Source organism: Crocodylus porosus, unplaced genomic scaffold (genome assembly GCF_001723895.1).
Source record: "Crocodylus porosus isolate Cpor-Errol unplaced genomic scaffold, CroPor_comp1, whole genome shotgun sequence".
Classification (NCBI taxonomy): domain Eukaryota; kingdom Metazoa; phylum Chordata; order Crocodylia; family Crocodylidae; genus Crocodylus; species Crocodylus porosus.
This window is the reverse complement of record NW_017728907.1, coordinates 9,629,283-9,644,693: the sequence shown is the minus strand read 5'-3', so window position 1 is coordinate 9,644,693 and position 15,411 is coordinate 9,629,283. Positions and strand designations below refer to the sequence as shown.

At 38.4% G+C, this 15,411-nt stretch overlaps 1 protein-coding gene across 1 annotated transcript; it reads left to right on the top strand.

Moving 5' to 3' along the window:
* The first annotated feature begins 6,984 nt into the window (after nt 1–6,984).
* RGS1 (regulator of G-protein signaling 1) lies at nt 6,985–10,254 on the top strand. The gene is made up of 5 exons (XM_019530714.1): nt 6,985–7,201; nt 7,624–7,707; nt 8,229–8,290; nt 8,399–8,562; nt 9,371–10,254. Exons 1-5 carry the CDS (start codon nt 7,101–7,103, stop codon nt 9,554–9,556), a joined length of 597 nt encoding a protein of 198 aa, XP_019386259.1. The 5' UTR covers nt 6,985–7,100; the 3' UTR covers nt 9,557–10,254.
* Nucleotides 10,255–15,411: the final 5,157 nt, after the last annotated feature.

Here is a 15,411-nt window from a genome sequence, read left to right as displayed (position 1 = left end):
TAAATAGCTTGAATGCAAAAAGGTTATGTTTCCATAGTAATACCCTAAGGCCCCAGCTGTATAAATGATTAAGCACATGAGTACATTTCTCCAGTGGTCCAGAGTCAGTGAGTTGGCTCTTAACAGTTTTCCAGGCACAATTCAAGATGCTGGTTTTGACCTATAAGGCCTTAAATGGTCTGGGCACTACAGTGCTAAGGGATTGCCTTTGTTTTGTTCCATCTCAATCCTTAAGGTCACCCAAGAGCTAGTTCCTGCAAGTTCCAGCTGTGTGCCAAGTTAATTTGGCAAAAGCTCATGGAAGGTCATTCTCAGCAGTTGCTTCTCCAACTCTGGAACTCCCTCCCTTTTGTGCCCTGCCAAAACCTGAGTTTGGACTTCTTCCAGAATCAATATATGATCTCTTTATTTGGGAAGGCATTTAGCAAGCAATGTTAAGCTTGGGTATTGTTTGGAGAGCTCGTTTTACTATATTATACTACCTTATCTTAATAGGTCTGTTTCTTTAATAAGTTATTTTATCTTTTATTGTAAATCACCCTGAGCCTTTTTTGGAGAGGGTGGCCTATAAATCAAATAAATAAATGAGTAAATTTACTCATATGAATACCCTACTTAATTCATTCATACCACCTGTATGATAGGAATATTCACAAAATTAGGCCAAGATTCTAGCTTGAGGTCCAACAGGTATGAGCAGAGTTCTGCGTAAGAGAGACAAAATACTGGCCTTAATGAAGCCAGTGGAAAAATGTGATTTTAATGGGATCAGGATTCTATTCCAGAAGTCATTTCTACATTCCAAAGGAAAAAAAAGGAGGCAAAAGTTACAGAACTATGTGTGAATGGCATTGTGGGCACCAAAGCCAGACTACATGTCCATAATAGCCAGACTACATGATACCTGTCTTGTATCAGGTTCAACAACCTAGTTTTTCTTTATGCTCCAAAATACTTGCTATAAAATATGTAAGGTTGGGGGAAAATGCACCAAAAAAAAAAAGAGAGAGAGAGAAAGAGAAACAACAAAACAAGAAAACAAAAACAACAAAACACCCCTACCATTTTTTAATGAATTCAATTTCCTTCCATATAGAAACTAGTTTCAATTTCCTTGAAGCAAGTCACTTAACGGAAGGATCGCGCCTTCTCTCTTCAGGTCATATAGAAGACAGCAGCATTTCAAAGAAATCACTTGTTTTCACAGCTAGGTTGGAGCTCTGCTCCCATGATCAAGAAGAAGATATTCACCAACAGAGGTCCTTTTAGGGTATGAGAGAATAACATACTGCGCCCCAGAAAATTTGTTCCCACGTGCCTATTTGGTTCAGATGCCTGATAACAGCATGAGTAGAATAAAAGGATGCATCTACTATTAAGAAACTGGAGTAAACTGAACAGGCATTAAGGCAAAGCAATCTGAAGAGCATCTTTACACATACTCCAGGGTAAGAGGGAGGAGATGTTTTAATTAGAGAAGCACTCGAGAGCCGCTCTAAACAAAAATGCCCACAGCCTCTTGTGTATTCAGCATCCTGAGCTTCAAAATAGTGGCAGCAGCAATTTAACTAAAGCTTGTTTGCCAAGCTTTAGTTAAAGCACCCCATCACCATTTTGAAACGCGGGAATGCTGAATAATTAGAACAGGTCAGAGCAGGCATAGGGCACGTGTATTCAACATCCCCACATTTAGTGCTTTAGCAAGAACATAAGGAAGTAGAGGAAAGAAAAGACAGAAGCAAATAGCATGTCAAAGGTCATGGGATTTTTCTTTTCTCTTCAGTTTAATTAAAATCTTGCTCACTTTGTAATCCTGAATTACTCTCTCTCTCAAGCAAGTGCACGCATGCACGCACGCAAGCACGCACAAATTCTCCGAGGTTCTTCCTATGAAAAATTGCCTTTACTCAGTAGCACTTCTGATGCAGTTAGAATTATAAAGCATATTTGACATTCGAATCTCCTCTAGTGTTTGGATATTGCTTCTACTAAAATTTAGATGTGTTATTTACCGCATGCCCACAGGAGATTTTGAAATGTCTTGTAAACAGTAAAGGCAAATTATGGCATGAATGACAGCCTGTTACACTGGCTGCAAACAAATTATCCTTTGTTGTCATGCTGTACAGGGATGATGCCAATCATTATGAAAGCATTCTCCCTCCTTAATCAATTTGCGGACAGCATTATTAGTACTATTATTTGGACATACCTTCAAAGCTGTCGTGAAACGAATAGTTTGGCCCCCAAAATATTAACTACCATGCACTGTTATGGTGATCGTGAAAAAAGAACCCCACCATAGCTTAATTACCAATCAAATAATCAATACAAATAATAATTAACTGTGCAGTACAGCAATCTATGAAACAGATAATGGTATTTTGTGATTGAACTGAAGCGTAGAAAAGGGAAGTGCCTGGGCTTCTGTCTTCCTCCACCTCCCCAAAGAACTCATACAATGGCAATAATAAGGAGAGAAATTCTGTAACAATCCTTTAATACTTCCTGCTTATTATTCTATATACATGCTGGGTTTCATACCACCACAGAATGGTTGAAATTCTTTTTTGAGACTGGGGAATTCACAGGCAGCAAAAGGTACATGATTTGAAGATGAGTGTAAACTGTGGTTTGACATGAAAAAAGTAGTAAGACTATTTAAAATATATAAATAGTGCCTTATATTCCACAAATATCAAAAAGGCATACATACTTGCTTAATTAGCAACTGAATTCAAATTCAGGAAAGTTCACATCAAAACTGGCTGGCCTTGTCAGGATTTACGGATGCTAAACTCAAATAAAGTTCCCTCTCATTCTTGCCAACAATGCCTCCCACCTCCAACATTTTACATTATTATTTTCTTCTCTTTTCTCTTTTTCAGCATGGTACAGAATTTTTCCTGGGAGGAAATTTGTTTCTACACACTTATCTGTACAGTCCTTGCAATGAGGTCAGCCACTCTAGGCTTATTCAGTTTCTTTCAACCAAGCTGGGGGTTGCCACCACCTATGCCCGCCTCCAGTCATAGACAGAAGAAGTGATTCACACTCAGAAAAGTGAGATGGAAACACTACACAGGCACAGAAAGGGATGACTTGAAGACGGAGATACTCAGAGGAGGAAAGTGCCTGTTTATTACTGAAAAAAGAATAATCACAAAGATCCACCCCAGATCACCACTCTGCCATCCCAGTCAGCCCACAAGTGGCAGAGGCCTGAATGGGAGGCCATGTATGCTCCTGAGGCACATACATACCATGTTGTCCCCACACAGCTGGATTCAGCCCCTGCCAAGTCCTGAAGGAGAGGCAGGGGGACGAGGAACTGCTGGGCAGCTATAGGACCCAGCGAGGGTTGGATCAAGTTGCACAGGAACAGGAGGGGTGGGGGTGCTATCACTGCTCTTGGGCTGTTTGGGGTGGCACAGCAGCAACCTAGGGAGTGGAGGAACAATACAGGGGATGATGTGTGGCAGTGGGATGATTCAGGGCATAGCAGGGGGGCAATTCAAGTGGTGCAGGGGGAGCTTCCCCTTCCTCCCTGGTCTATACTGTGGATAGAGAGCTGGCAAGCAGGGCAGCCATGGAGCAGACTTGCAACCCTAGCCATGTACCCATTTGCCAGCCCTCTAATGGCAGGTCTCAGCTGTTATTTCCCTCTTATCAGCCCTGGTGAGGCCACATCTGGAGTATGGTGTCCAGTTTTGGGCCCCCCAGTATAGAAAGCATGTGGAAAAATTGGAGAGAGCCCAGTGGAGGGCAACTAAAATGGTTAGGAGCTGGGTTACATGACTTATGAGGAGAGACTGAGGGAACTGGACTTATGTAAAAGTAGAGAAGAGAAGATGGAGAGGAGATTTAATAGAAGCCTTCAACTAACTGAAAGAGGACGAAGCTAGGCAGTGGTGGCAGATGACAAAACAAGGAGCAATGGTCTCAAGTTGCAGCAAGGGAAGTTTAGGTTACATATTAGGAAAAACTCTCACTAGGAGAATAGTAAAACACTGGAACAGATTACCCAGAGAGGTTATGGACTCGCCATCCTCGGGAGTTTTTAAAGACCCAGCTAGACAAAGCCTTGATTGGGAAGTTGAACTAGATGACCTCCTGAGGTGACTTCCAACCCTAATTTTCTATGATTCTGTAAGTATATACACACACGTATATGTATACACACACATACACATGTGTGTACTTTATATATACCTAAAATTTTAGGCAAGGGCCTTTGGTTCTGGCTCTGCCGTATTTGATATAGGGCTACAGAAGGTGGCAAAGTTGGTTTATGCAACTCTGTCCTTTCTGTAGTCTGGAGCAGGCTAGCTTAGGAGTATTTATTTGCAAGACCAGATCAGATCCCATAGGAACTTAAGACAAACTTCTTTCTAACTTCACAATGTCAAATCTTTGACTGCCTGTATAGGTATAAATACACTATGTACATTGGGACTTAACTGCTATTAAATCACAAAGGTGACATTTGATGCTCACTTTGCATAAGGATAACAAAAAAGAGAAGGCTTCAAGAAAATGAAGAATCAGGTCACTGATTTAGGGGACCGGAGATGAATCATTATTTACTGAAAATTAGGCTCTATATTTTTGCTAGGTCCCATGTTGACCTAAATGCTTTGTGAACTATATAATTATTACATTGCCTCAGAAAATTCAGCCACCTAGTTTAAAGACATGTTTACATCAGCCAACTCTTCTTTTCCTTTTAGTCCTTTGGGGTGAATGAGTTTGAAAGCATTTAGTAAATAAGTGTTCATCTGTGGAGCAGAAACAGTACCACAGGAAGCATTCAGACAGATATACTTATGTCACTGTTAATGTACAAAGGATTGCTAAGAACTGGTGGTTAGGTCAGTTTTGACGCAGATTTAATTTTCAGGATAAGTCTTATAGGATGTTGAATCCATGAACTTATACAAGTTACCTAGACACAATTTTCATTCTTACAATATTCTCAATACTATACTGTGGCTGTTTCAGACAAGTCAGTAAATCATCTCTTTTCCTGTGATCCCAAGAAACCCTGGATAAATTATACAACTCACACAGGGTTAAAACAAACAGATTAAACTTTGCAGAAGTACGGGATATCTATGGAAAGGTTCAAAAGACATCTGAGGGCATGATTATGCCACTACCAAGAAAAAGTCCTACCCAATTGCTCTCACCATATACTGGAAGAAATAAATGGTCATGATTATTGCAGTGCTGGGTATGCCCAGTGCCACCTCAGGAGCACACCTGAGACAAAACTTGAGAGGAAAGGCAGATCAAGAGAGGGTGCACTGCTGCACTTGAACCCCACTTTGGTTCCCGCTCCACCCAAAGTTTAAAACGCTTGCAATGCTAGCAGCATTTCTGATCAGGCAGTGCTGAGAGAGTCATCCAACTTCATGGCTCATTGTAACCCATCTCATCGCTTCTAAACTCGTCATTCTACACAGGTGTTAACAACCCTCTCTTCTTTTTAATGATCTTGATGTTCCACCAATCCAGCTATCACTTGTTTTGCAGTCAGTGGCAATGCGTAGGGGGTGCACAGGGAAATACGTGCACCCCCTGAGAGCACTGGTGCACCCCTTGTCAGGCCACGCTCCCTGTTTAGGTAACAGGCAGGCAGGAGCACCGGTGCCCCCTCTGTGAGCACTGGCTGGAGAGCGGGGCTGCCAGCAAAAGTGGCTGCGCCACTTCCAGAAGTAGACCCCCTGACTCAAGAGGCACCAGTCACCCGTGTTTGCAGTTGTACTACTGTCTATTAATAGTTCCTGATAACGAAGCTCCTATTTCACACCCCTGCAAATTGTTTTTAAATCATTCCCATTAAGTTATATTTGTTTTTGGTTCAATGGTAAACTGGATAATGAAGCCCTAGGCCCCTAGTCAATATTAGTAAAGTTTCTAGTTTATTTTTAACTGGAGAAAAATATGTATTGTGTTATATATAATGATACACCACACCATCTGCACCTCCCTTTCTAAAACTCAAGATCTGTCCATGCCTGAGAATGTTCCTGCCCATATGTCAGAAGCAGAGATATATTATTTTTTGGTAAGCAGTGCACATGGAGTGGGACTGAGTGAGCAGACCTTGTTTTTGAGTGCTTTAGGATCATCATAGAAGTAATATAGACATGCCCTTAAAATAGGCAGGAATCATCACAAAAGGATGGAATCAAAACAACTCATTTCTCTTGTTGAAGAATTCTGCCCTTTCCTTTTTATTCACCAAGGCACAAATGCAAGTATCTTCATATATAAAAATCTAAACTCATTAGCAGGACCTACCGATCCCTTGAGTGTGCTATAATGTTTACTTTAATCTGAATGTACTCAATGCAGCTTTAAAGTCCTTTCCTCCTACTAAAAGTATCCTTAAACATGTTTCCTGTATACATATTTTAGACCAAGGCTAATCAAGTTGTATTATCTATGTTTCAAACAGTATTCAAGTGTGTGAACTGCAAAGCTTACTGCATATGGAATTCTAGCATTGACAATACGTCATGTCATTATTCTTACTATTCTAGTATGCCAATAAAATTCATTATAAAAAAATGGATTATTAGTATCCCTAATATTATGTAGTACAGGTACATTCTGTAGCAAATGTGCCCTTCTTAGGTGAATGGGAAACATTTGGCACATGTTCAAAGAAAGATCCCCAAATTGCATGCAATAGAAGTATGGCACAATCTAGTTTTTAACATTTTAAAATGTTAAAAACCTCAGACATGGTCAAGGGCACCTGTCAGACATAGTCAAGAACTTTTGCGTTTTTTTTCAAAAAAAAAAATTAAGCTTTTTTTTTTCTTTTTAACCAAACAGATATAATCACATCCGGTTTAACCTTGGCCACGAGACACTGCTGTTTTCTTTTTTCAAAGATACACGTCACTGTGTGCCGAAAAAAAGGGGAACTTCCACAGCTTGTGGTAAGGTTGCATGATAAACAGATCTGTTCCCACCAACGAAAGAACCTGCTTGCATCAATAAAAAGCGGCAGCACCGTCTGTGAGCTGACATTTGCAGCTCTACGGATTATCACTGCAGAAGACAACCCTACACCAAAATTACGCAAAATGCCAGGATTATTTTTTTCCCACAACAACCCAACTGAATTGAAAGAAGCCGAATGCAAGGTCGCAGAAGGCAAGGTCCATAAAAAGAAGCAAAAGGCTTTGTAAGTACATGTGATGTAGTAATCAAATGTATTTGAAGTGAAATTCACATCAGGAACTTGAGGATTTAGAATTAGTGCCATTTCATAGAGTTCACAGGCACAAGGTATTGAACAACTATAATATTACTACAATAGGACTTGAACTGAAAATAATCTGGGTGAACAGATTTTTCTCTGTTAAAACAAATTAAAACATGTTCAGTATAGAATGGAAAGGAAGAGGCTTTATTTGGCAAGGGTCAAACCTCTTGTTCTCCTGAGAGCTATTACATGTATTATTAGCATGGCTGGCATCAACTATCAGAGGGAAAAACTCTAGCTTTAAACATGCACAAGTTCTAGGACTTTCTTTCAGAACATAAATGCAACTGTATTTAACCAGAATAATGGACATATTACAAATGTTTGATTGTTGATTTCAGTGGTGCTGATCTGAAAAGCTATTTGAAGTCCATGGTCCCACATCCTGAATCTGGCATCAAAACTTCTACCTCCAGAAAAGTTCTGTAAGTACTCAGCTCTCGTAACGTATAATAATAGTTAACTAAGGCTAAATTACTATATTCTGTCTTTACAAACTACTGTATTAATTTCTATAAATATATAACTGATTTCAGGGATGTCCACCAAACATACTATTTTACAGGAGCTAATAAATTAAAGCTCACCAACAAGTTTGTGAAGTAGGGAAATGTCATTATCCCTATTTTAGAGATGGGGAAACAGTAGCACAAATTGATAAAATGACACTCTCAAGGCTATGGTAAAAGTTAATTAAAAATCTCAGGGTCCAGTCTAGGTAATCATGGAGCCTTCCAGTCTTTCATTAACTTACTTGTATAACTCTGTTTATTATTTGCCCCACTTCAATCTCCAAGCAATGCTAGCAATTTTATGCAGAGTCAATTATGAGTTTTAAGAATAAGCAATTCATGTTCATAGCATTCTGTAATCATTTAAGTCTTCCTAAAAGTACAATACTTTGTTTTTTATATTATATCGTTTCCTTTCCTTTTTGTCACTGTAGGCTTTCTGCAGAAGAGGTGATGCAATGGTCCCAGTCTTTGGAAAAGCTTCTTGCCAGCCAAAGTAAGTGCATTACTTTATTACTGATACTTCTTTATTATTGAACTATTACTTTTCTGATGCGTCTTAAATATAATGCTAAACCTGACTGTGTATTTGTGTTTGCTGTAGGAGGTCAGGGAGTCTTTCGGGAATTTCTGAAGTCCGAGTTCAGTGAGGAGAATATGGAGTTCTGGTTGGCCTGTGAAGAATACAAGAAAACCAAGTCTGATCACTTACATGGCAAAGCAGAGAGGATATATGAGGAGTTTGTTCAGTCAAATGCTGTTAAACAAGTAAGTACAAAGTTAATGTGTACATATTTATATTTGAAATATTATGGGCCAGCCATGAAAAAGAATAAACATGTCATTCTAAAACAAATATCCATTTAATTAAATGGAAAGAAAAGGCATTCATGGTTTTGTTAATTTACCTACTATACTTCTGTGTTGTGCCCCAAGCCTACCAAAGCCTCACAAACACAATTACATAAGGCAGGTCAATGAATGGATAAATCCTGCTTGGAAAGTGGAGGTGGTGGTAGTAATGATTCATCTGGTGATACTCTTCTTTTGAACTGATTTGAACTTATGCCAAACAAGACATGAGGGCATCCTGCCTCAAACACCGACTAAAGTGTTGGTGATTTTTAGTCCTTAAAGATCAGAGATGACTTTGGAGTGGGGGGAGAAGGCAGGGAACAGGACAAATGTACTAGCATCAACCTTATTCCAAACTGTATGCTTAACATTCAGCCAAAAAGAGTCCTTTTGTTATTTGACTTAAAGTTATTCTTTACTTCCTCACCTAAACCTTTGTGTTGTGGTTCTTCAACCCCAGAAGCAACTGTGTTACAACAATGAACAGTATTTCTTGTGTGCAGTTAGTGTATCAGTTTTATATTTAATCACTAAAATGAAAAGGCAGCACATATAAGGGCAGATGAATTGTTCTAACTTAAAAAAAAAACCAAAAAAACCCTTTGGAGTGAAATCGAAGAGTTTGTTCCAGCAAGATAAAGTAACAAAAAGAAACAGGAAGGAACTTTTTTAAAAAAAAAAATAAAACACCAACACATTACATTTCATTTTGTCTTTCCAGATTAATATTGACTATCGTACAAGAGAAACAACAGCTAAAAAGGCTCAAGACCCAACCCTCACAAGCTTTGATGAAGCCCAAAAAACTGTCTACGTACTTATGGAGAGGGATTCCTATCCTCGATTCTTGAAATCCAAAGCCTACCTGAGCCTTTTAAACCAGCTTCAGGCCAACACTCTCAAGTGAAGAGTCTGATGAAACAGAGAAATGATGGTAGACTACTTATGTCACTTAACCTACAGACAGGTCTTCCTACATGGCTGGCTTTCAGTAGGGAGAATGGTAATGCTAGGCTCCAGAATGCTGGGAGGAACACAGAATAGCTCTGCATGCATGAGATTGCTTGCTAAAACCCAACAAAGAGGAGGAAGGCACTGAAGCTAGTTTTTATACAAGAATGAGAATGGGGGAAAACCTCCTCCCTAACTGCACTGAACTGAGACAGGAAATATTATTGTTCACGTGGTACTATGATTCTGACCAAAGTATTACAACTCATAGAACTGCCAGTGACTTGGATAAGGCAGGGTAATGTTTTTGTATCTGATAAAGATGGTTACAGAAGGGAAATATATCAACAATGAGGGAAAAAATTTCAGCTGATAATTTTGGTAACTTAAAAAAAAGCAGCTAAAAAACACATCAGCAATGATGTCTGGCCTATAAATGTTAACAAATGTGTGTGCAGTAATAATATTGTATTATGGAAATGTATTATAAGCTTAAAATTTTGAATGGATTTTTATTTAAAATGTTAAAAACTAGATTACCCGATACATTGTATTTAACAAGTAGGTATGTAGCATTTCTTCACTCTTTAATTTATCACAATGTATGAAATAGTAAGACACAAATCCACAAGTAAAAACAACTAACAACAGGTACAGTGTTTCTCTGGTCTTTTTTTAAATTAATTTAAAGAGAAAGATTACTAAGCTATCTCATCAGAATTAAAGTATAGCTTTTGTAACATCTGGTTTTCTTCTAGTCTACTCATAAATTCCATTCTATATTCATCATTCTCTCAAAACCTACTCATGCAAATATTCTAGATCTTCCTTCTGATCCAATTCTTTATTACAATTATTATATATTAGCTATACTCTAATTACTACTGAAGGGACATAGAATAAGATCCAAGTTTCTCTCCCATTTTTTGCACATCCACAACCTTATTAAGTTTTTGAGCAAGAGTAAAAACTAAGAATAAAAACATCAGAGCAGAATTGCAGAAGAAGCTCCTCATCTTACGTTCTTGACTTGTAAAACATACCAGATCATTCATACATATCAATAATGACAGTAACTGGTGAGATTGACCAGCAGTGCTATTGCTACAGCACCGTGTTTTGGCAGGATGCTGCGTTGACAGAGACTCTCATTTACAGTGCTAATATTAAAGTAAAGGTCATTTTAAATTGTGCGTTAAATTTGCTCCGCAAACAATGCAGTGTTGTGTGGGCAGCATATACCAAAAATGGCAGTGGTGACTAGATGGGAGATTAAAGTAAAAGTTCAACCTCATAACTGTACTTGAAAATGCTAATATCAAAACACAAATAATAATCAAATATGTTGCTTTAAAACCTTGTGATGTTAGATGTTAACATGAAAATAAATAATCTGCTAACAATTAATTTTCTCTATGCACCTTTTTCCCTTACAATTTCTTTTTACACCTTTCTTTTAGATTTTCCATTTTCCTAAATTATACAATCAGAACCTAGTCTTAATTCACTATTGCTAATATCAGGGAATGGAAACTGCATTAATTTTATGCAAAAGGCATCTATACATACTTGCTTTCTGTGGAAAAATGGCTGCATTTATACTTCCACCCTTTGCTGAAGGGCTTCTACTGGAGGACACTAACCTTAATATACAGCTGAAGTTCCTATGGAGTGAACACAAAAGATGCACTTGAAGCTACAGTTTCCTGCCCTCTTTTTAGTCTACCACCCTTTGGCGTTTTATTACTACCTGTATTGATGTACCAGTCAGTGACAAACAGCCTTGTTGGTCCAGGTGCTGTTGATGTAGAGGAAAAACTTTCCTTCAAAGACTATCCGCAATAAAGTTACATGTACAACTGAGAGAATCTTCAGCTGTAAAAATTGGGTGTTACCTATTGCGTTAACGATACCCAAAACAAACTAGGTTCCAGATTAATCTCTCTGCAAACCTAATGCCTAGAGACCTAGCAAATAAAGGCAGTCACATAGAATGTGGGAGATTACACAGATTCTCTCTGGGCATGTCTGCGCATGTAATTAATGTGGCTGACTAAATTCTGGTGCAATTTCAGCCAAAGTAAATTAATCCTTATGTCACCATCTACACATGCATGTAAGTGCAGTCATTCACTCCACTGATGGATAGTATCTATCCATGTCTGATGGGACTATACTATACTGGAGTAAATTAATCTCCTGTGCCCTAATTGCAGCACATGTGTAGACAGTGATGCTTTACTGCACAGTAAATTAGTCCACTGCACAGTAAAGTGCACATGTAGATGCTCCCTCTGGCCACATCCAGATGTGCAGGCAAGCACAAACCTCTTTGTGATGCTACAAACTGTGCACATGGAATATTAAAATGTGCCCCACACTTAAAATTTGCAAATTTCCTGGTGAAAAAAAAACACCAGGAAAAAAGTGGCACAGAGGACACAAAAATAGTGTGCACTGGAACAAACAGAGGCTTGGTTCTCCAGTGAGATGCTCTGGCTGCTGGCCAGAGCAGTTCTGCTACTCCATTTGTACCTCTACTGCTCCAACACACCCAGAGCCAGGAGGAGCTGGGCAAGGGTAGTTTGCCCAAAGCAGGACAGTTTGTCCTGCAACAAAGCATACATGCAGGGGCATGTGCTGAGGCACAAAGTGGCAGCACAAATTTGTGCCACTACTATTTATGCCACCGCATGCTCATGCCCCTGCACGTCTGGACACAGCCTCTGTGTACAAATGTATTCATCGGGCCAAAGTAAAATGTTTCAACAGAAAAGATTTACAGAGAGAGAATAACTCTAAATCTGTTCTAAATCAGACAGAGCAGGGAACTGAACTGCTCCGTTTTGCAAAATATTTCTAAAGGTCTTGATTTTCATTCCATGTTAGATTTTCTTCTTAAAATGAAATTCTTGTTTTGTACCAAGACTAGTTCATATACTGTATTCTAAGTTCTTCATAGTACATTAAATAAGGCAAAAAACAATGGCAATAATTCTACTCCAACATCCACTCATGCTGAAGATATTCCAGCTCCCTCAAATGACCTTAGCAACACTGCCAGATTCTGCCAAGGATAAAAAACATAGCAAAAGTAATGGAGAGTGCTCTCTGTCAAGCTGCCATAATCTTAGCATTTTATAGCCGTTGCTATAGCAAAACTATACAAAGCTGGTTGCTTAAACAAAGTCTGAGAAGACTGAAGACATTTTAGCGTATTTTGGAATTTCATCCCTACTAGTCTATTTAATAAAAAACAAATGGCTGTAAGCAACACTTAAGTGGCACAACCTGTACTGCTTATGAACATCATGTTGAATTCTTCTCCAAAACCTGGGAGAAATGTTGAAGTTTGTTGAATTTACCAATGTGCTAGGCACATTGCTTAATTTGCAATGAATTCTTTGAAATGCTATATAAATGTGGGTTGTCTAAATTCATTCAAAAAAAAAAAGAGACACACACAATATGACGGTTCAGAAGATTAAGGACTTGGTTAAGATTTGGTTCAATAAAAGCTTTTTGCTTTATTTACAAAAGCATGCACACCATGGCAAGTCTGTTTGTGATCTGCTACTAACCTTATCCTTCCACCCACCCCACCCCACACATGCACAGAAATAGTAGCAGAACCATTACTGGCTTTACAACTGTAGGATGTGTGATACCAGTGTGTGGTAGTCTTCTGAAATGGTAGAGGTTACAAACCAGAGGATGGAAACTGAAGCAGAAATTATGAGTTATCAAACCAAATGTATCACAAGCTCTTTTCCCAGAGTAACTTTAAAATAATCTAATATGTCAGGATGAAATAGAGGCTGTCCTTGATGACGGACATGTTTTATTTGCTTGTTTCCTTTCCTGCTAGTCTTTTACAAACTATAATAAGTCTACAATTAGTGAAAATATTTTACTGTACAGATTTTTTTTTTCCATAGTCCTATATATTGGAAATTAAGTTTTTTGGTAGTGGTCGAGTTTTTTTCAGGGAGGTAGTTAGCCATGTTTATCTGAAGTCATACAGAAAGCAGGGTTGAGATGCACCTTATAGACTAACTTATGCATAAGCTTTTGTGGGCCTGAGCTCAATTCATCAGATGTTGCAATTTGATGTTTTAAAGTCAACCTGGAAACAGGTCATTAGTGCTGCACACAGGTGTAGCCTAAGCAGGTGGTCAGGTACCCAGGACACAAAGGCAGAGCAGCAACTTCCAGTTGCCGTGCCATAGTGATCATGATTGTATGGCTGCCAGAAGCACCTTTTTTTTTCCTGTTTTTTTTTGCTTCCCACACCAGGGTTGGCGCATGGGCCAGTTGTCCCATTCACCTCACCCTAATTATGCCACTGGGAGAAAGAGGTTGTCTTGTTTTTACTGTTAATTAAAAATGGATTAAGTAATTATGCAAAATCATAACAGCACTGAACTGAATGGATTTCATTTAAACTTTTGAAAATAATTCACACCAGGTCAAAGTCATTGGAAGTTTTGCCAGATCAAGGGCTTCAGACTCAAACTTCATTATCTGACCTTTAATAAAAAGAGTGATTTTGTAGGTCAGGTTGCTGATTTGATTTTTAGCTTTCCATGTTTCGAACATGAATAGAAGACAATGAAAATCCACTGCTTTTTTATGGAATTTAATAATGCTCATCAAAACAGGTAGACAAACAGCCATATTTCATCACAAAGAGACCAGATGTAGTACAAAAATGGCTCTCCATTTCAAAGCATAAGGATTTTTAAGCTCTCTTATGTGTGTTCTACTCTGTCCCTAAGGGAAACATTTTAATTGTCAAAGTTTCAGTTGGCAAATAAATTATCTGTATCAGCAGAGCAAATATTATTAAAAGTGAGAAAGCTGAGACTACTTCAGTGGAGATAATTTCTTAAAATGAGTGCCAAACATGCCAGCTTTGCAGTTTCCAGACTTAAACAAATGACTTAAGGAAACTACACTTTAGGCATTCACGTTTGAAAAATGTGGTCTTAATGTGTACTCTGAAACATTTGTTACTGATTATCTCCAAGAGTAATTAGAAAAATAATCGCAAATTTTCAAATATAGGGCAGCCATGTATAATAGAAAGGTTGACCATGAAAACATTAGAAATATCACTCTTCATTAAGGCCAGTGGATAACTGAAGCATTGTAAATTCAGCACCCTATATGATGCTAAAGCCACTGCTTCATGCCCACATGCTGAAGTAATGGGCTTTATGACTGTTACCCTTCTCTTTGTGGTTATGAAACTTGTGTGAAATACCAAAGACTATAGACCACAGGTGGAAAATCTAAATGTTCTTATCCAGAACTTCCTATCAGATTATATCAAGAGGTGTGATCCCTACAAATGAGCTTTTAAGAGAGGAAGTTTTAGTCACTGAACTTCAGGAAAGATTGAAAAACAAGTTCTTGCTTAAATTTTCCATGCATTTAGAGGACAGTTCTAACTTATTCTTGGCTGCTCCAAGAGGAAAGAGAAAGGGGGAGAGTTTTGTTTGTATCCTTTTTTGTTTTGTATGCATAAACCTTCAAAGGTTTTTATCCCTCAAGGATGTTTTCTTGAAAATTGTACATATCAGGTATTGATTTGTTCATTGTAGCTAGAGGGTTAACTTGGATGATGGCATCACAAACTATATCCTAATCTTCAGGTTTCCCGGTGGAGTGAATGCTGAAATATGTGCATCTGTTTACTCAAATTCCCAACATGCATTTCAGAAACCAAACTCTTTCTGTGAAAGTTTTTTTTTTCCTTTTTACACACTTAAAAACAAAACAAAATAGGTTTTCCCAAATGAAGGGTTA